Raw genomic sequence first — 20521 nt, forward strand, 5'->3', positions numbered from 1 at the left:
ATGAGATTTAATTCATTTGGGAAGTGGGGGAGATCAGGAGATATCAGCCAAGGGGTACAAACTCCCAGCAATAAGATAAATAAGACCTGGTGCACAGCTTGTTGGCTATATTTAATAATATTGTATTATATTTAAAAGTTTTAATTATGTCTTAAATGTTACCTCTACACACCAAAAATTGTAATTATGTTTAACTAACCTTATTGTGGTAATCATTTTGTAATATATACATGTATCTAGTGACCACATTGTACACCTTAATCTTACATATGTTATGTATGTCAGTAATATCTCAATAAAACTGAGGTGGGAAAATACATTTTTTAAAGAAAAGAAAAGGATAACCATACATTGGGAGAAAATAATAATAAATCGTATAGCAGACAAAGTAGAAGTAAGTGTAAAATACCTTTTAAATGTAACCAGGGAATTCCCTGGTGGTCCAGTGGTTACGATTCCTCACTTTCACTACTGAGAGCGAAGGTTCTATCTCTGGTCAGGGAAATAAGCTCCTGCAACTAGAGCAACTAGGCCAAAAACAAACAAAAATGGAAAAGATAACCAGGGGTGCATATTTTTAAAATATATGATAAAAACTAAAATATTTATTTGTATTATCATGAATGAGAAGGTCTCTGTTAAATTCCATTTAATTTTTCATTTTATTTATTTGTTTGTTTCTTTATTTATTTGGCTAGGCTGGGTCCCGGTTGCAGCACATGGGATCTTTGATCTTAGTTGCAGCATGTAGGATATAGTTCCCTGACCAGGGATCAAAGCTGGTCTCCCTGCACTGGGAGCTGGAGTCTTAGCCACTGGACCACCAGGGTGTTTCTCCAACCTTTCATTTTAAACAGTTACAAATTGACTTTCTATACTGGTTTTATAGACCTTGAAAACTGGATGCATGATCAAAGCACTATACTAGTCTTTTCTCCGAATGAAATATTTCAGGCTACTCTTCTTATTTATCCACCACCAAGTACTAATGTGCTCCTATTACCTTCAGTGATTGTCATTTTAATTCATGTAGTCTCAAATTCTTTACCCTGAATAAACTACACAATCACTATGATAATCTAAATCTCTGAAATAATAAGTGTAATTAAGTTATAAACTTGTCATAAAGTGATCTTTATTGAAGGTGATTCTCTTTGTCTCTTAAAACGGTAATTCATTACTCTTCAGGTGGCGCTTGAACGTATTGCCCGAGAATGTCGGCTTGGGAAGAAAGAAGGTCGTCCTTTCTCTGGGGTCACTGCTTGCCTAGACTTCTGTGCCCATCCCCACAGGGACATTCACAACATGAATAATGGGAGCACAGTGGTATGTACCTGGGTACCTTAATTCTAAAGACTCTGTCAACATATTCTCAAGCTGACATCCTGATATCAACAGTGCTCCCCAAAAGTTATAGAACCAGCCTGAAATATTTTGTTGAATATCTCAAATTATATATTGTGGTAGGTTTGTTGGGATGGATGGACATGGTTATTCAAAGCTACCATTCTGTGCTATCAAACTGATATGTAGGAAGTTAAGCAATTTAATGTTTCTTTTTTTGCCGTCTGTACTTCGTGGGTTTTTTGTTTGTTTCGGCCCCACATCACGGGCTGCAGGACCTTAGTTCACTGACCAGGGATAGGACCCCATCTCTCTTGCACTGGAAACGTGGAGTCTTAACCACTGGACCACCAAGGAATTCCCCTGCATTTCAGGGTTTTTGTGAGGGAACTGTGTGCCAAAATTTTAATGTTGGTTCTTAATACTAGTTTGTAGGAATATTTAGAAGAAATATTTGCACATATATGTGCTTGTTATGTTTACAGCCATGGAAAACAATCACATTCTTATAGCATGAAATCAATTAAAATATATTTAAAGTAAGGAGGAGACCTCAGGAAAGATCATGCAATAGTCCTTTTATAAGGGAAATGAGTTTGCTTCAAGTAGATGTCTTCTTACCCAGTAAAACAGAGTGGTTGCCTTTATATCTGAACTATACCAGTTTGGCCTCTTTGAAGACAAGAGCTATGATTGTTCCACTTTGATTGAAAGTGTACCGTCTGATATATCAAAATGCAGCCTTCCTTCCTTATTTGGTCTATGCGGTCTGTCAGCAATAGATTAAGGAGCAAAAATAACTTTTTTTTGGTCTATCATGCCTTTTCACTGATTTTGACTCTGGCCTCTGAGACTAATGTTATTTTCAAATGTTGAAATTTTACAAATCCATCCAGATGAATCTTAGCTGAAGAGTAGTTCAACATCTTGCTTAGCTAGTACATTTTCCATGAGTTCCTTCATTAGAGATAATTTTAAGTGATCAGGTTGGATTAGGTTGAGAATCAAGCTACATTTTGGTTCCCCTTCTCTTCTTATGTATCATTCAGTGCTTTTTCTTTGCACTCCTCTTATTGGTCATGCAATGAGGTGCATACCTAGAACTTGGCATGACGCTAGATTTCCCTATCTCTGAAAATGTGAACTCCTGAAAGTTTTCTGCCAACTCTTCTTCTTCCTTGTTTCCCTGCTGCTGCTGCTAAGTCGCTTCAGTCGTGTCCGACTCTGTGACCCCAAAGACGTCAGCCCACCCGACTCCTCCGTCCCTCGTTTCCCTGGTCTTTGTAATTATGTTCCTGCCTTGTCTTTGTCCCCTTCGTAGCCTCCCTGTGACTAAATAAATTGAAGTAAACATTTATAAGTGAAATATTCTAATTTTAAAGATGATTATTTTAAAATTATTAACAAACTACACCAAAAAGAGTTCAGTGTTTCAGGCCTTGATGGTAAATGTGACTGTAGATGTTTAGAAACAAATGTGACTTTAAAAACCTTTAACATACTTTATCATCTGTATCCATCAAGTTCTATCAACTTGGAGAAATCAAATCTTGCAGTTTCCAGTCTTACAACATCTTGCTGTCTTAGAAAGAGATCTTAGTTGTGGAAGAAATGTTTTAATGAAAAAGAATGAGATCATTGGATATATTTTTGATGGATCTTTAATGACATTTGAAGATTAATTTAAAATATTAATTTATGATAAATATAATTTTATGTGTCAAAGTCAGGAATTTCCTACATTTCCCTGTATTTTCATTTCTCTACAATGAATAGAAATAACTTAGAAAAAACTTTATTTTCAATTGGAGAATAATTGCTTTACAATATTATGTTGGTTTCTGCCATACAGCAACATGAATCAGCCATAAGTAAACATATGTCCTTTTCCTGTTGAACCTCCCTCCCACCTCAAAAATAACTTATAAAGTAAAGAGAAGGCTGAGATTGGCTATATTCAAGACAAAATTTTTGTTTTTTAAATTTGACTTTTGGTTGTGCTGGTCTTCCTTGCTTTGTGCTGGCTCTCTAGTTATGGTGATTGGGAGCTACTCTTGATTGCAGTGTGTGGGCTTCCCATTGCAGTGGCTTTTCTTGTTGTGGAGCACAGGCTCTAAGCACAGAGGCTTAGTTTCTGCTTGGCGTCTGGAATCTTCCTGGACCAGGGATTGAAGGTGGTGGCCTCTGCATTGGCAGGTGGCTTCTTATCCACTGCACCACTGGGCAAGTCCAAGGCAAAATTTTCTTAAGAAGTCCTATATTACATATAAGAAAAAGACAGACTTACTGTTATACTCCTAACTAAAAGCAAAATGGAGCAGAACAATTCTTTATCCAGATACAATATTTTAGCTAATTTTTAAAAGTATTGGGGTATATAAGTCCTGCTAGAAAATGAAATTTCTTGGGCTTCTTTTACTTCATTAATATCTGTCAATTTTTTTAATGAAGAAGAGAAAAACTCACCTTGACAAACAGGGCAGGGTAAAATATGTGTAAATAAATTTCACTTACAAGCAGAAGTGAAAAAATCATAGAGGATATCACAGCAAATTAGAAAATTCTTCATGATTTAGCCACCTCTAACCAAGGAATGTGACATTATTCAAACAGTAAGAAATAGTGTGATTTGTAGCTGGAAGTAGTATCTTTTATTCGTTGCTTTTAATATGATGATAGTGAACAATTCAGTAACTATTAACTGTGGAACAAGATGGAATATAACAAAGAAGCCTTAATATTGAAAATATCATAAAATGCATAAACATGTATAATATGTACTTAGAAAATCAACTAAAAATTAACACTGGTCTGCTTAAAAACAATTGATAAGTTACTCATATTGAATAGCGTTGAGTAACTTGATATATAAAATATTTTTCCAAAATGAATTAACATATCACAGTAACCAATTGAAAAGAGTTCCCTTTCACAATGGCAACAATAAATAGGCAGGAATAACTAAGGCGGTAGGAATAACCGATGAATGTGCAGGATCTCTAGTTCCCATTTCATGTTTTCTTCCTATCAGGTCTGCACTTTAACACGAGAAGATAACCGCTCATTTGGTGTTATTCCTCAAGATGAGCAGCTGCATGTGCTTCCTCTTTATAAACTTTCAGACACAGATGAGTTTGGATCAAGGGAAGGAATGGAAGCCAAGATCAAATCTGGGGCCATCATGGTCCTTGCGCCCCGCCGGAGAAAAAGAATGCGGTTCACTCAGCCCATTCCTCGATCTGGGAAGAAGAGAGCAGCGATGATGACAGAGGTTCTGGCGCACAAGATAAGGGCTGTGGAAAAGAAATTTATTCCTCGAATCAAGCGGAAGACTAATTCAATGACAAACAGTAGTAAGGCTTCATCACTGCCCCTTTTAGGTAAGATTTATGAACTCTGATAATTTTCTGTGCACAACTTTCCTTGGCAGTTGCGTTTGCACTTGGCCTTCGCATCTTCATATTTGCTACTCTTTTGAGAGTGAGGCATTATGAAAAGAAAACTTTAGATCAGATACCAGTCAATCCAATTAGCTAATTATTTTTATATAGTTCATTTAGAATCCAAAGGAAGATACAGTATATTTCCATATTCTTGCCAGAATTATAAGTCAACCAGAAAGTGACCTATCAGTATTTTTTGGTATTTTTTCCCCCTCTATTTATACTTTTTTTAAAAAGGTACAAAACCAAAGCATGTTCTTATTGTTTGTTCCCCAGCTATTGTGAACCAATAGGCTGTCTCAACACAGATAAAATGACATCACTTCCTTGAAGTCTTACTTTGTCAGCTTCAGCATCAGTTTAAGTAGTTCATTCAATAAATATTACTGAGCACTACTTCAGACTGCTCTAGGAACTGTAGCAGTGAATACGAGGAGAGTTGGTGCTCTGAAAGGATTCCATTTGAACAGGGTTGTCATAAAAGGATTGACTGAGGAATCTGTGTAAAGTCCTAAAGAATATGAGAATCAGCATGTTTTTATTTGGAGAAATAGCATTCCAGGGAGCAGCAGTGGCAAATGCAAAGTTTAGGAGAGAGGAATTTACCTTGAATACTTGATATAAGCAAAAAAGCCAGTATGATTGGAGCACAGAGGGCTTCCCAGGTACCTCAGTGGTAAGAAATCCACTTGCCAATGCAGGAGACTCAACAGATGTGGTTCAGTCCCTGGGGCAAGAAGTCCCCTGGAGTAGGAAATGGCAACCTGCTCCAGTATTCTTTCTTGGAAAATTTCATGGGCAGAGGAGCCTGGCAGGATACAGTCCATGAGGTTGCAAAGAGTCAGACACGACTGAGCACATGTATGGTTGGAGCAGGGTGTGAAATGGGTAGAATAGCAGGATATGAGATCAGAGAGGTAAGAGGGACATCTGAGCAGTTCACCTTGAGCTTTGTAGATTGCTGTAAAACTTTGGCCTGTATTGTGAGGAAGAGGAAGGTTTCTGGATATTTCATCATAGAGAAGGGGCTATGATCCAATTCAAAAATAACATTCCAGTTACTGCATTGTAGCTAGAATCAGATGGGGCAGAGAAATATTAAGGTGTTGATAAACAAGCTATCCTAACAACTTAAGAAAGAGACAATGAGGGCTTGGATCAGAGTGGCTAATGAGGAGGACACAAGAAATGTCTAATTCTCGATGTTTTGAGGTAGAGTCAATGGGATTTCTGATAGATTTAAATCTGGAGTGTGGACCAAAAAGGTGTAAAGGTTTACCCTGATGAAACCTGAAGCTCACTTTTGGACATGGTGAAAGTTCAAGATACCTGTCAGACATTCAAGTTGAGGTGTTAGGAAAGCAGTTGAAAAAGAGTATAATTCAGAGAAGATGATTCTTTTGTCATGACCCTGATTGTCTTTGATAACTTCCTTCATTTTCTGTGCTGACAAGATGTTCCAGGCTCCTCTTATATAATCCTGCCCCATATCTAAAATCTGCCATTCCTCTAGGGAGCCTAAAAAAAAATACTATGAATTTAAACTGATACTCAAAGTCGGAGCTTCAAGGTATTCTTTAACTTCTTCGATTTTTTATTTTTAAGAAAAGTCATTTGTTTTTTTTAAGATGAGAGAACCGATAGTGCAGACTTTATATAACACTGGGAAAGAGTCAACAGAGTTAGGGAAGAGGCGAGGAAGAATTATCATTCCTTTATGCTTGTAGCTCCACTTTACAGATACTTAGATTTATTTTAAGATTCACATATCTGGTTCCATGCTGCTTGTTTATTACAATCATAACATTTTCATCTTTGTGTCATTTCCCAATTGCATCTTTACATGTTATTCTTTTAAAATATATACTCTATTAGTAGCCAAATGCATAATATTTGCCCTATAACTTCTTGTTCTTTTGTAATATTACCCATGAGAGCTTTTTCTTCTTTTTTTATTGTTTTAAAATAACACCACTTTACTTTTGCTATTTTTTTATTCTTAAGATCTACTGCTTTTGCCTTTCAAACTTTTTTTTTTTTTCCTTTTGCGACCCCATGAACTATAGCCCACCAGGCTCCTCTGTCCATGGGATTTCCCAGGCCAGAATACTCGAGTGGGTTTCCATTTCTTTCTCCAAGGGATCTTCCTGACCCATGGATAGGAACAGGCAGGTTCTTTACCACTGAGCCACCAGGGAAGCCCCACCTTTCAAGCATTTTGCTAGAACTTCTGAAAGGGAGAATGTCCTCAAGAAAAATGTTTCCATTTGATATGAGATTTGCATGGATATGTCAGTGGATGGCCCACATTTTGGCCAATATCATAATAATAGTATATTGCTACCTACTTTGTGAGCAAGAAATGCAGCTTAAATACACTTGTTTTGAGGTTACAAATAGCTTATTTATGTTACTTCCCTTTGCCTAATAATAAACTTTGCCAGTTATGATGCTTTTGCTATCCAGAAATCTTTATCAATTGTTACCTTACTTTAACTTTTTCAAAAATTTGATCATGCAATATCCAAAATGTATCTAAACAGTTCTTTGGGTAGTGAAATGCTGCTGTCCCCATTTTATCATCTGCACTGCATTCTGATGTATTAATATTTACTTCATAGCCAATTAGGGTCATTTCTAGTATTGTATCATTTTAGACAATGGACATCCTGCTAAATTTGTGAACTTTTTAAATGATTATTTCCAAAGTAATCAATTCTAAGTAAAAATATATTGAATGAAGAAGCATACCCAAACCACCTACAATTTTTAATGTGTGCATATGTCGGACTTAAAGTAAATAGAACAAAACTGGCCATCATTGCCATCATCTGGTTTTATTCTATTCATCTTTGTAAAAAGACAACAACTACCAAATTAGTTTATCTTTACATTTGGTGTCCTTTTCTCTGTTTAGGAAATAAAACAGAGACTGCACAACCTGAAATAAAAAGTGAAACTGAACCCCATCTTATCTTCAAAGGTTCGGACAACACTAAAAGCTACTCACCAACCCCGTGTATTCCTCACCCGGTGAAAGAGGCAAACCTAGCTCCAGCCTTCTCCTGGTCCTCTAAGACTGCTTTGGTCACAACAGCTCCTTTTAAGAATGATGCATCACTTTCGTACGGGTTTTCAGAAAGAGGTAGCAATCCCCACTGCATAATGCCTTCTGTAAGACACAGTGGTGCTAACGTACCTGCTGGGGAATGCGCTGAAATTGCACAGCCTGGTGAAATGGTTCCTCTTCCCATCTTGTCTACTCCTATGACCAATTCCCTGGGTTATTCTGAGCCTCCCATTGGCCCATCTGAGCAGCTAACTTCCAATCAGCCAAACCAGCAACCTCCATTCATCACTTCTCCTCATGAGCTTGCTTCCTCTCTGGTGGAAGAAGATGAGCAGCCTTCTGAAGCAGATGAGCCTCCATCAGACGACCCCCTGTCGGACGACCTCTTGTCACCTGCTGAGGAGAAACTCCCCCACATCGTTGAGTATTGGTCAGACAGTGAGCACATCTTCCTGGATGCCAATGTTGGTGGCGTGGCCATAGCGCCTTCCCATGGCTCGGTTCTGATCGAGTGCGCCCGCCGAGAGCTTCACGCCACGACTCCTGTCGAACACCCCAACCGAAATCACCCCACGCGCCTCTCTCTTGTCTTCTACCAGCACAAAAACCTGAATAAGCCCCAACACGGTTTCGAACTAAACAAGATTAAGTTTGAGGCGAAAGAAGCTAAGAATAAGAAAACTAAAGCCTCCGAGCAGAAAGACCAGGCAGCTAACGAGGGTATTGAACTGTCCACAGAAGTTAATGAATTTAGCCAGATTCCTTCTCACAAAGCGTTAACATTAACCCACGACAATGTTGTCACTGTGTCCCCTTATGCTCTCACACATGTTGCGGGGCCCTACAACCATTGGGTCTGAAGGCTTTTCTCCCCTTCTTAATGCCTTTGCGAGTGCAGTGTATTTTTTCAAGGTGCTCTTAAAAGAAAGTCATGTTGTCGTTTACTATAGCTTCATCTCACCCATTTGAAGGCTGAGGTTAAAAAAAAATTGGGGGTGGGTATTTCTTAACTGTGACTATATTTTGACAATTGGTAGAAGGTGCACATTTTAAGCAAAAATTAAAGTTTTATAGTTTTAAATACATAAAGAAATGTTTTGGTTAGGTGTTAACCTTGATAGAATCACTCAGTTTGGTGCTTTAAATTGTTTACTATGAAACGAGTCATTTTTAGAGGATTTTAACAGGTTCATGTGCTATGATGTAAAATTAAGACACACAGTGTTAACTCTACACAGCTCCTGGTGCTTAACCACATCGACACAAAAATAAGCTGATTTATTATTTCATGGTGCCATTGTTCCAACATCTTCCAATCATTGCTAGGAAATCGGCATATTCCTTTGAATAAAACCAATGAAGTGTTTTCTCTCTTAAAATATTTCTCCTGTATAAAATAATTCATTATTGTTAGTAATGGTTGGAGGCTGTTCATAAATTGTAAATATATATTTTAAAAGCACTTTCTATTTTTAAAAGTAACTTGAAATAGTATAGTATAAGAATCCTATTGTTTATTGTTTGTGCATACTTGCATACAAGAGAAATCATTTATTCTTGCTGTGTAGAGTTCCATCTTGTTAACTGCAATGTGTATCCTAATCATGTGTATGGTTTGTGTTTTTTAAATGTGTTCTTTCTCATTCAAAGGTTAGCTACTTATATAAAATAGTTAGATCATGCAAAAATTGTTAATTCTCTGTAAAATTGGAATTAGGAAGCATATCACCAATATTGATTAACTTTTCTTTGGAACTAAGTAAGAGTGGTCTCTTCTGATTGAGCAACAATGGCCCTGATTTACTTTTACCCCAGCTTTGCAATATAATCCATAGAAGATGTTTCCAAAAGGAGATGAGACATAAGATGATTCTGAAGAGTCAAATGCTTCTAAAGTTTCAAGGTGATAAAGTTAAAAAATTAAGTGGCAAGAACCTTATCTACCCCTTATTCATTCTGAAAGTCATTCTGGTTCAGAAGACAAATAAAATTCCTGTAGAAATTTTTTTGATAGTTAATTTCCTATCATCATCATCACACACCACCCCCCTCAAACACACACTAAATAAACAGTAGGGATGGTATCCTAAATATGGTTTGTCCGTTAACAGCTAATCCAAAGTAGTTTATCTAAGTATATTGTTTTGGGGAAATGTTAACTCATCTTTTTCTAGGTAACAGGAAAATAGGCATTCCAGTTATTTTAGCCCTCCCATTATTTTTCCCATTGTTTTATTGACTCAATTTATAGCAAAGCAAAAGTGATTTCCCAATCAAAATGTTTAGAACAAGAGGAAATTTCAATGAAATACTTGATTCTGTTAAAATGCAGAGGTGCTATAATATTCAAAGTGTCAGATTCCTTGGGAGTATGGAAAACCTACTGGTGCTTCTCCCTTGGAAATGCCATAGGAAGCTCACAACCGCTAACACTCAAACATTTCTGGTGCAAAAGCAAACAGTTCCAACAAGCTATCTAAAGGAAAACTCATTGTAACTTATATTAAAATAATATATGGTGCAAAGTATCAGTTTCAAGCTTTTGACTAATTTTGACTAAAGGAATATGAAGGGATTGTAAATAACAAAATGTCCGTTGATAGACCATCACCTTGTCAAGTAGATTTCTGCTTCCTGAATATGTAAAATAGAGTAAATCATTGACTTGTTTTAGTATTTTGTGTGCCTTAGATTTCTGTTTTAAAACATGTATATTTTTGTGAGCCTAAGGTTTCTTATACATATAAGTATATAAATAAGTGATTGTTTATTGTTTCCGCTGCTTCAATAAGATATTACTAGTATTAGACTATCAGGAATACACCCTTGTGATATTTTGTTTTAGACTTTAGGCCTTAGCTCCCACTAGAAATTATTTCCTCAACAGATTTAATGGATAAAGTTGTGAGAACCTTTATCCATCCATCCATCTATCCATTCTCTATTCAGTTCTCATTGAATGTCTGCCAAATTTAAGTATTAGCTTTTGTTTTTCTTTAAGTCACCACCCTGACATAGTAAACTTGAAGAATTAAAATCCCAAAAGGTACTGTTTTTTTCAAAAACAGATTTCCTTCAAAACAATCCACTGTAATACATCTGCAGCTATTCAAATCAGTTTGTCACTAAGTTTGAATAAATTCCTTAACAATCTAAACTTGAAACACCATTGTTGACTTAGGGGAACATTCAGATCTGTGAAGTTAGTTGCAATTTACCAAAACGAATACATGAAAATACCCTATCTCAACTAAAATATTTCCATTCTCTTATTGTAAGTAGCACCATGAATGGCTTGCCTCAACTGACAACCCCTTGGTGGGAACCACATATGATTCCTATCTTGTTGAACTCTTTATTTCCCAAGTTTCACAGTGTACCATCCCATTGTGTGCCCTGTGATTTTTTTTTTTTTCAAAGCTCATGCTTATTATATGTCCTGCAGCATTGTGATTGTATGCTGGCTCTACTGTTTTTAGAATGCTCTTTATCATGAAGCAAGGAAATAAATTTGTTTGAAATGACATTTTCACTCAGAAAACTGGTCATCTAACATTATTTCTACACTTCTGTTATGTTTTACTGTAAAACCTTTTGTTTTACCTCTTATAGCCTTATGCTTAATCTTCTGCCTTTGTTCATGGTATGATAAATGATTTCATTTATACTTGGCCCTTCAGTTAGCCCAACCTGTTCATCATAGTTACAAAGTTACCAATTACAATGAGAGAATAACTCCTGCTTGTTGTAGAATCCTACAAAATGTCATGCTGCCCTTCAGTGTCTCTTTAATGGCTCTCAGGCCATTGATGAAAACAGTTTTCTCTTGTGCCTGTCAGCCTCACCATCATCTTTACAATTCATCCACGAAGTACCAAATACTTCATACCATAAACCTGATTGAAACATATTCTTATTGAAAATTGAGGCTAGCTGAAAATGAATAGCTTATAGGTAAAGTTTTGCAAAATGTTTGCATCTTAAATATCCTTCCACATCTTTATTAAGCAATCTGCATGTGGATGAAATAATTTCATTTGTTAAATATAGAATTTCAACTAGATGAGATTCATAAGCAATTTACTTAAGACATAACCCCAATACATCATTAATTGAATGCATACCCCTGTGTAAATGAGGTACCGAATTCATATGAAGTAACCTACTTTCTAATGTTACTACTTCAGTGGATTCCTACTGATTATCATTTATTTCATGACAGCATGTATGAAAATAACCCCAATCTATTTAAATTTAGTATTCTTAAAACAAATTATATCTTTTATCTCAAATGAACTTGACATTGCATGACAACTTCCACCAATAATGGGCACAGCATTTCCTTTGAATGTGCCCAGTAAATGAGTAGCTGTATGTGACCTTTAATATATAGCTACCTTCTATTTCACAACTTCCTGATGCATGGAAATCCTTTTTGTCTAGATTTAGTACAACTGGGAATTTTGATCTTTTGTAGAAATTTATGATTAGAATTGTGAAATAAGGTAATATAGTGGCCTCTCACAGCCCTGGAAGATATCCTAGAAGTCATATCCAAGTCACCGGGGCCTAGACAGATGTCAGTGTCGGTGTTCAATTACGTTTGGAAATAAAATTTAAACAGTCAAATGAAGGCCACTTTTTGGTTAAGAGGACTGTAGGAAAACTTGATCTGCTCACCCACAGGGGACTTTATCACTGTAAAGTAATCTTATTTTTGGTACAAGTCAAAATAAAATGGCTTTTGGGTTCTTTTTCTGAGCAATTCAGGGTAAAACGTGAAATTGAATCAAGATTTCCCTGCCCGTAGAGTTTTGTGGGCCTTTTGTGGGAAATCTAGCTGACTTTTACCTATGAAGCTGTCCTGTTAATTCATCTCACAAAATGTGGCAATTGTCCTATTTGCTATTTCAATAAATGAAAATCAAGTACTGATAGAGTACAGGTTTTTATTTCCCCTGGAACAAGTGTTTGGCATATAAAGGGAGTTATAAAAGACTGAATGGTTGGAATAATTGGGGAAAGTATATTTCCATTGTATATATTCCCTAGCCATAGTTGTACAGTCTATTCACATTCTTGCATAGTTGGCCTCACAACTGAGTCCTAGACTAGTTATTTTGATGGGACTGTCTGTGTGTTAGAATACTGTTTTGTTGTGCACAGCTCCTAAACTTGCCTGTAAATGTACTGAACTTGTGTAACTTCGGTATCAGTGATATGGCACACTTAACCAAAATAGAATTCAGTGCCCTGATTTCTGAAGAAGTCTGGATTTATTTAAACCAAATTAGGCTCCATGTTGAGCTTTCTTCTAATGGTTTACAAAATGATGCCAGGAACTGTCCCTCAGAACTATCTGAGAGACTGCCTCCTGGGCTTGAAGTCCTTAGAAATTTTGCTGAATAAAACATAATTCTCAACTTAGCAAGCGGAAAAAGAATAAAAAAAAAAAGATGCCATCCATGGCTCTGAAATACAATTTGGAAAGAATCAGTATGTTCTTTATCAGAAGTGGAATTTGTGTATATTCTTGGAATATATTGAGAATCATTGGAATCTTTGCTTTTCTCTAGTGTATAAAATAAGAGTGTGAGTTCTTATGTTAATTTTGGAGATGGTGGAGCTGGTTTTAATGCACTACATCACTCTTCTTGTCCACAATGAACTTGACAAACTAATTCTCTGTATTCCAGTATCTGGACGACTTCCCTTCAATGCCTGTTTCTTCTCACTATCGAATTAAATACCATTGTTCGCTTCAAAGGGCATGTGTTTTGTTCCGTCAGGCAATCCAGGTGTATTTGTCACTGCTTATTTTCCCTTCTGTGAGGGTCTCTCTCTGTGTTTCTCTTCTGCTAGTATGCACTAGTATGTTTAATATCTCTTGCTGTAAAAGTCTAACATTAATCATTTCTCTGTTGGTTGTACTCCTTTCCCATCCCTACTGTGATGTTCATGATCTTCCTTGGGTCATAAATTTTCTTCTAGTTTGCTCAGCCATAGATGTCCCTTAAAGTAAAATAAATCTTAGTCTAATGTAAATGTTATATATAATTGGATTTAACCCCTTTATGTTTGAGTGCAACTTTGGAAACCCTTGGTTAAGAGTATAAACCTAGTTTTCCTTAAAAAAAAAGTCCTAGTAACTTAACGAAAAGCATTCTCTCAATCACCAGAAAAAAAAAAAACCAACAACAACAAACAACACATCAAAAAAGAAAACAAAAAAATCTCAACTCTCAGAAACAGTTTCATTTTTGGAGAAATAATATTGGAAAGTAATTTGGTTTCTTCTCCATCTGGCTAGGTATAAACTTACATCTTTGAGAAGAAACTCTGGTATTATTTTTCTTTTCTCATTTTACTGAAGCTACATTGTCACTAAGTGTACTTTCATTCTTTTTGCAGTTTTTAATCCTTTAGGACTCTTGCTTCCACCCTCTCTGTTCTATCTTCATTCCCCCATGTATGTCCCTTACACAAATACACATGGTTCATTTTAAGAATAGCAGTGAACTTGATCACTTGTCTTTTCCTGCCCTTTAAAATCACTTCATCAATCCTTTTTGGGATGATACCAAAAAGGATTAAAAGCTTTTAGTCAGCCCTTTTGGTTAGAGGCAAATTCAGTGTTTAGGAACCCCAGATTAGCATCAGGTGCGCTTTACCTATCCCAGTGATGTTTGACCTTCAATTCATTTGTTAGTGCTTGAATGTTTTACAAAAAGTTGTATGAGAAGTTATATATTCTAGCACTCTGGCTTTGCTGTTTCTGTGTAACACATCATACTAATTATCAATTTTCTGACCAGTGACTTTGAATCAGTGGGTGTGATCTATAGACTAGATTGTATTTTCTTTTTCTGCCTGTTTTCTTCCTTATCTCCCAGCTCAATTTTGTGGATTGTTTCTGTTTTCTAAGGTAGACTTATTCCTTTGGAATTTGGTTGTTGGCAATAATAGGAACTCTTTTATAACCTGGATGAGAAAAGTTTTTTTAAAAATGGACTGAAAGTAATCCAAAGAGTTCTTAATTCAATCATCAGAAGTGCTTTCTTCTGAGCACAGGTGGAGGAAGTTAAGGGGCAGAAAGGAAGAATTGTGTTCCTATAAGCAGCCTGTGGGTTCACCTACCAGCTCAAAACCACGCTTTAATGTTTCTACTCCTCACTACATACCAGTTTCTTTCCAAAAAATAGCAACTCAAAAATGAGGAACCCTTTTGAAAGAAAATATGGAAATAAGAATTATAATACTTTATAATGTTTTAGGCTATCAAACTCTTTCCTATCTGCCACTTTTTTCTCCATAATGCTGTTTGGACAGAGAACAATGTTCCCTCCTTATTGGTGATAAAGCTGCAGATTTGGCAAGAAAAGCAAATGACTTTCTCCAAATCACAAAGCAAGTCAACTCATTTGAGATTAAGGTAATAATGGCAGACTGCTGAACAGATTTCTTTGCCATAAACTATGACTTAGAGAGTGTTACTGAGTGGATATTTTGACAGATCTAAGAATAATACAAAGTCTACTTATTGTACAGAAAATATGCTTCTGAAGTATTTTGTTTCCACTATTTATTTTAGCCAGCTATTTTCTTATGCATTTATTGGAAGGTCTGGTCAGATTCATAGGACTTCTGTATTAGGGCTTAGATTAATGAAGGTTTATTTTTACCCGTACAAAAAATTTTTTGTATTGGTTTGTTTAAAGAATGTCCCCATACTACTGAAACAAAGGGAAACAAGGTCAACAACTCATAATCAAAATGTAATGGTTTTGTAATTTGAAATGCTTGAAGGGAATGTTCTGGGTAAGCTGATTATTTTAGTTCCCAGGCACTCATGGTAAACATGTAAAATTGTTGACATCTCTAAGAGATAGCTCTGTCTCCCACTTATTTGAATTTTTTTTTGTTCCACTTTTCCAGCCATGTAAAATCTCTGTGTCAAAGGGTAAATATACCTTTGTTCAGAGAGTTAAGAAAAATAATAAGATGTACTAGTTTTTAGTAAGCTCTTTATAAAGAGAAAAGTTGGGCTACTTCATCAGTATATTATGGGCTACTAACAAAAAACATAGTCCAGACTTCTAAAAATAGTCAAATGACATTTTTGGTGATTCAGTTCAGTAACTGCCTACCCTAATGCTCCTCTGTGATATTGCTAAATAAATCCCTGATGACGTAAGACTTTACAAAAAGAGCTCTTTAAAAAAAAACAGATATATGGGTTTTTTTTTTAACTTTTATGAGCTAACATTGTGATAGGTGCTTTAAGAGAAATATTTTTCCAGAATGATTTTGTAGTAAAAATAAAGGGCATCTTTTGTATTGTGATGTCTGGGTGGATAGTCATCTTTGGGTTACTAAGAAATCATGAAGTGTTCCCTATAGAGAAGCTCAAAAATCTGCTTAGCAGAAAGAAAAGTATTGATTACCGGTTTCTTCATTTTCTCTTATGCTATGTGGTGACCTACCAAATAGATTCACAGGCGTATCAATATCTGTTTGAAGGAGACCAATCATGCTTATCATTAGTGGGAACAAAATATTCAGATTCTTCACCATGGTGAAGTAGAGAAGTACTAAATTCCCAATAGAGAATTATCAATTTTACAAAATAATATTTCTGTCTCCAGCTGACTTTTTCCTCTCTTTGGAGTGTATTTACTATTTATTTTGTATCTTTGATTTCTTTCTTTGGAAGATTTTACCTATTGCTGTCCTACTGTATTAAATATCCCATACAATGAAATAGGTTAGTAAAGATTTTTAACACCCTACAAATATCCATTTTTGGTTCTTAACACATGGGGGGAACAGTTTTTATAAAAGCACTTCAACATGTAGAAGGGAAAGATAATTATGATGATTTCAATTCAGGATCAATAGGTAGTGGCTCTGCAAACAAGGGAACACTTACTAGCAGTACTTGAAGACTTGTGAGTTGGAATTGCATGTTACTTGAAAGACCTAATTAAGCTAAATTTTGGTGCACAGCAGTTGTACATGATTTCATGTTTATGTAGCAAAATGCTTTGAAATGTACTAGTTTTGAAAAATACATGTAAAGATAGTTGTGAAAATTGTCTATTATATTTTCCTGTGTGTCTCATTTATTTAGAGCATAAAGTTTCTTTTTTAGTTGTTCTAACTGAATAAGGCTAAATGAATACTGTAATTGAAATTATATTTTAAATCTTTGTCATGAGTTTTTAAAAAAAAAACTATTGCAAATTGTATCATTCCTGATTACACAGAACTTTGTGGGTGGTTTTAAATAAATTTTATACTTCTATTTTGCACCTGGTGGTCTAATTTTTCTTTCCTCTTCAAAATAATATTTTTTACATTTACTATCCAATAAAAATCATATATTTTTAAGTACACAGGACTATACAATTTACTTGGAGATGACCAAATATATGCTTTGGGTTCAAAACCAAATCAGGATGGCTGTAGCAGAACCCTTGCATTTTAAACTATTTAATCCCCAAAGTGATGATATTAAGTAAGGGCTCTTACCAACTCCACTTTACAGATCAATTCAGGAACTTAAACTGGTTAAACTCACACCCCTAGTAATTAGCAAAGCTGTTAATCAACCTTGTTCTATATTGACTCATGCCCTCTCTTGGATTTATCATTATTTTAATAAAACTTAATCCTGAACACAGAATGCTAACACTAAAGTTGACAACCTAAAAAGTAGCTCAGTCATGTCTGACTCTCTGCAACCCATGGACTGTAGCCTGCCGCTCCTCTATCCAAGGAATTCTCCAAGCAAGAATGCTGGAGTAGGTAGCCATTCTCTTCTCCAGGCCATCTTCCTGACCCAGGGAAGGATCCCGGGTCTCCCTCATTGCAGACAAATTCTCTACCTTCTGAAATGAAAAAAAGAAAAAAAAACCACCAAATAGGTTTTTAGTGATATTCCAACAAATATAGAAAAACGTTACTTTAAATTCATCTAGTTTGAAACCCCGGAGAAGGCAATGGCAAGCCACTCCAGTACTCTTGCCTAGAAAATCCCATGGATGGAGGAGCCTGGTAGGCTGCAGTCTGTGGGGTCGCTAAGGGTCGGACACGACTGAGCGACTTCACTTTCACTTTTCACTTTCCACTTTCACACATTGGAGAAGGAAATGGCAACCCACTCCAGTATTCTTGCCTGGAGAATCCCAGGGACGGGGGAGCCTGGTGGGCTTCCGTCTATGGGGTCACACAGAGTTGGACACGACTGAAGTGACTTAGCAGCAGCAGCAGTTTGAAACCCATCTCTCTGCAGCATCCCAATAGTCTTCCTTCTAGTGACAGAAACTACTCCACTGGCGCCCACCTCCCCTTCCCCACCTCCTCTCCAGGTTTAGCTGGGTAGCTAGAGATTACATTTTTTACATCCTTCCTGACTAGTTAAAAGGGAGACATTAGAGATGCTGAACGTACAAACACACCTTAGCAACTCTCTAGGGGATGGGAGAATAAATAGCTCAGCTAATATCCTAACTCGACAAGGTACCCTACAATACAACTATCAGAAGTTTTTTTGAGTTTTCTCTAGGCCAAATAGACACTTCCTTCACTATTCCTTCAGTGAAACGGTTTCTAGATCTTTCATCTTAGTTCCCTGACCAGTGACCAGGGATTGAAATCTGGGCAGTGAAAGCACTAATTCTTAACCACTGGACTGCCGAGAATGCCCTCCTTTATTGATGCTCTTTTAGACAACAACCTGAATAATCCTTTAAAACAGTTATCTTTTAATAACAGATCTTGTGGGTAATTCCTTGACTGTCCAGTTTTAGGGTGCCATACTTCTACATCAGGGTTCATGGGTTTTATCCCTGGTAGGGGGACAGATCCCATAAGCTGCACAGTGCGGCCAGAAAACAGAAAACAAACAAAACACACATGTTGGGTCATGACGTTCCCCAGCTTAAAACATCCCAGTGCAGTGACTTCCCTCTGTACTTAGTATGAAACCACACTCCTTACTTGGTCATTTACCAAGTGTGAAGAACAATGAAATAGTTGGTGAATAACTTTTATTTACTCAAGGAGATGCAAGGGAATTTCCTGGTGGTCCAGTGGTTAGGACTCTTACGCCTCCACCGCTGGTTGATCTCTGGTTGGGGGAAGAAGCTCCATCAAGCTGCAGAGTGCAGTTAAAAAGGGGGAAAAAGTGTGAGAAATTGAACTGTGATATCTGTAATACATGCTGAAATAAGACATAAATAATTGGAAAGATATTTCATATTCATAAAATGGATACTTAATGTTGTTCAGTTCAGTCGCTCAGTCGTGTCCGACTCTTTGCGACCCCATGAATCACAGCACGCCAGGCCTCCCTGTCCATCACTAACTCCCGGAGTTCACTCAAACTCATGTCCACAGAGTCGGTGATGCCATCCAGCCATCTCATTCTTGGTCGTCCCCTTCTCCTCCTGCCCTCAACCCTTCCCAGCATCACAGTCTTTTCCAGTGACTCAACTAGTCGCATGAGGTGGCCAAAGTATTGCAGTTTCAGCTTTAGCATCAGTCCTTCCAATGAACACCCAGGCCTGATCTCCTTTCGAATGGACTGGTTGGATCTCCTTGCAGTCCAAGGGACTCTCAAGAGTCTTCTCCAACACCACAGTTCAAAAGCATCAATTCTTCGGCGATCAGCTTTCTTCACAGTCTAACTCTCACATCCATACATGACCACGGGAAAAACCATAGCTTTTAATCGTGGGAATTTAAACTCGTGTAGAGTTGGACACGACTTAAGTGACTTAGCAGCAGCAGCAGCAGTTACTGTGAAAACAAGTTCTCAATTCCTTAACAAGTTAAGCATAGAATTTCCCAGAATCGCACTACTAGGTATAATCTAAGAGAACTGAAAACAGGAGTTTAAACAAACACTCGTATATGAATGTTCACAGCAGCATTATTCATAGTAGCCCCAAAGTGGAGGCAACCCCAAAGATCAACTGACAAATGGATAAACAAAATATGGTATTATTCATTTAAAGTAATCGTTTTAGCTATAAAATGAAATACTAAGGCACGCTACAAGAGGAAACTTGTACACCATACAGTAATCACACAAAAAGCCTGTATAATTCTTCTTTTTTAAAAATATTTATTTGATTGTGCTGGGTCTTACTTCTGGCCTGTAAGCTCCATTTCTCTCACCTGGGATCAAACCCCAGGACCCCAGCATGGGTAGCTCGGAATGTTAGCCACTGAACCACCAGGCAAGTCCCAGTATAATTCTATTAACAGGAAAAGTCTAGGCCATGCTAATCCACAGAAAGAAAGCTGATTAGTAGTTGCCTGGAGCTGGAGGGCGCCGGGATTAAGGAGGGACTGCGTAACCAGTAGTTCTTTTCAAGGGTTGGAGGCATGGTGGTTGCACAGCTTTATGCAAATGCTAAAAGCCTCTGAATTGTACAATAAAATACTTAAACGACGGAATTATATGTTAAGTGAATCTCATTTCAATTTTTTCAAAAAGTTAGGAAGATGACACTGGATATAGTCATTCTCCCACGTACCTGAACTACAAAAAAAAAAAAAAAGGAGGACCCCCCCCCCACAAAATGGCGGCGAGCTAATGGATCACATGACCCCCGATTCTTTCCTTCCCACACTTTCCTTTGAGCGTGCGCAGATA

General features: G+C 36.9%; 1 protein-coding gene across 4 annotated transcripts in view; it reads left to right on the forward strand.

The window, feature by feature from the left end:
* TET1 (tet methylcytosine dioxygenase 1) overlaps positions 1 to 17155 on the forward strand; it is a 147865-nt gene extending 130710 nt beyond the window's left edge. For all 4 annotated transcript variants that reach the window (XM_055425598.2, XM_055425599.2, XM_088841931.1 and 1 more), the window contains 3 exons: positions 1189 to 1326; positions 4376 to 4724; positions 7705 to 17155. In XM_055425598.2, the coding sequence (XP_055281573.2) occupies positions 1189 to 1326; positions 4376 to 4724; positions 7705 to 8717 (1500 nt within the window). In that variant the 3' untranslated portion in view covers positions 8718 to 17155. The remainder of the gene's footprint in view (positions 1 to 1188; positions 1327 to 4375; positions 4725 to 7704) is intronic.
* Positions 17156 to 20521: the final 3366 nt, after the last annotated feature.

This window comes from Moschus berezovskii, chromosome 12 (genome assembly GCF_049115385.1).
Source record: "Moschus berezovskii isolate FMDL1 chromosome 12, NW_MosBer_1.0, whole genome shotgun sequence".
Lineage (NCBI taxonomy): Eukaryota > Metazoa > Chordata > Mammalia > Artiodactyla > Moschidae > Moschus > Moschus berezovskii.